We start from the raw sequence: 801 nt of genomic DNA, 5'->3' as shown, positions 1-801 counted from the left end.
GGCGCTGCAGCTGCGCTACCGCTGCCTGAGGGCACCCCGGGGGGAAGTGAGCGCCCTGCTCGCCCACCCGGCCCTAACCCCGGGCCGCCCCCTCCTCACAGGGTTCGTCGCACCTACCCCAGCAACTCAAATTCACCACCTCGGACTCCTGCGACCGCATCAAAGACGAGTTTCAGCTGCTGCAGGCGCAGTACCACAGGTGAGGGGCTGGTGGGGGGGCCCTGGCGGAGTGGGGGGCGGGGATGGAGCCCCCTGCGCAGATGGCAAGAAGGAGGCCTGCATCCGACGTGGCGGCCCTTGCTTTATACATATACTCGAAAATACATTTGCATTTTTGTAATGCAAATTGTGTGGCGGTCGCTGTCCTGAACGCTTGACTCATATTAAACTCGGTGAGTCTTCCAAACGGCCCATTTCACAGATGAGAAAACAGAGGCACAAAATTAAATCATTTGCCCGGAGTCTGCTGTATGGCTTCAGAGACTTACTCCCCACCCCTACCCCAATCAGCACTGCATTAAAAACCTCCCAACAACTTGAATTCGGAGATAGACGCCCCCCCACACACACACCACCTCCCAAAAGAAAGAATAATGAAAAAAAAAATTCTCCAAAAGAAAAAATTTTGCAGCCTGTTCTGTCTCTCTGCTCTGTTCTGGGAAAAGGGTTCCTGGCATCCACCCATCTCAGAGGTGGTTCTCCTTCCAGAATTTACCTTTACAAAGGGCTGGCCCTGTGCCACCCTGAGGAAAAGGACCTCTGATGACCTGGGTTGTCCACTTAGGGAAGCCGAGCCCACGA

At 55.1% G+C, this 801-nt stretch overlaps 1 protein-coding gene across 2 annotated transcripts in view; it reads left to right on the top strand.

Annotated features, from left to right (window-relative positions):
• AES (amino-terminal enhancer of split) overlaps positions 1 to 801 on the top strand; it is an 8,397-nt gene that overhangs the window by 1,536 nt on the left and 6,060 nt on the right. For both annotated transcript variants that reach the window (XM_015585321.2, XM_006904200.3), the window contains exon 2: positions 102 to 199. In XM_015585321.2, the coding sequence (XP_015440807.1) occupies positions 102 to 199 (98 nt within the window). The remainder of the gene's footprint in view (positions 1 to 101; positions 200 to 801) is intronic.

Source organism: Pteropus alecto, unplaced genomic scaffold, assembly GCF_000325575.1.
Source record: "Pteropus alecto unplaced genomic scaffold, ASM32557v1 scaffold30, whole genome shotgun sequence".
In the NCBI taxonomy this organism is placed as follows: domain Eukaryota; kingdom Metazoa; phylum Chordata; class Mammalia; order Chiroptera; family Pteropodidae; genus Pteropus; species Pteropus alecto.
Note: the sequence above shows the minus strand (reverse complement) of the source record. Positions and strands in the feature narration are given on the sequence as shown.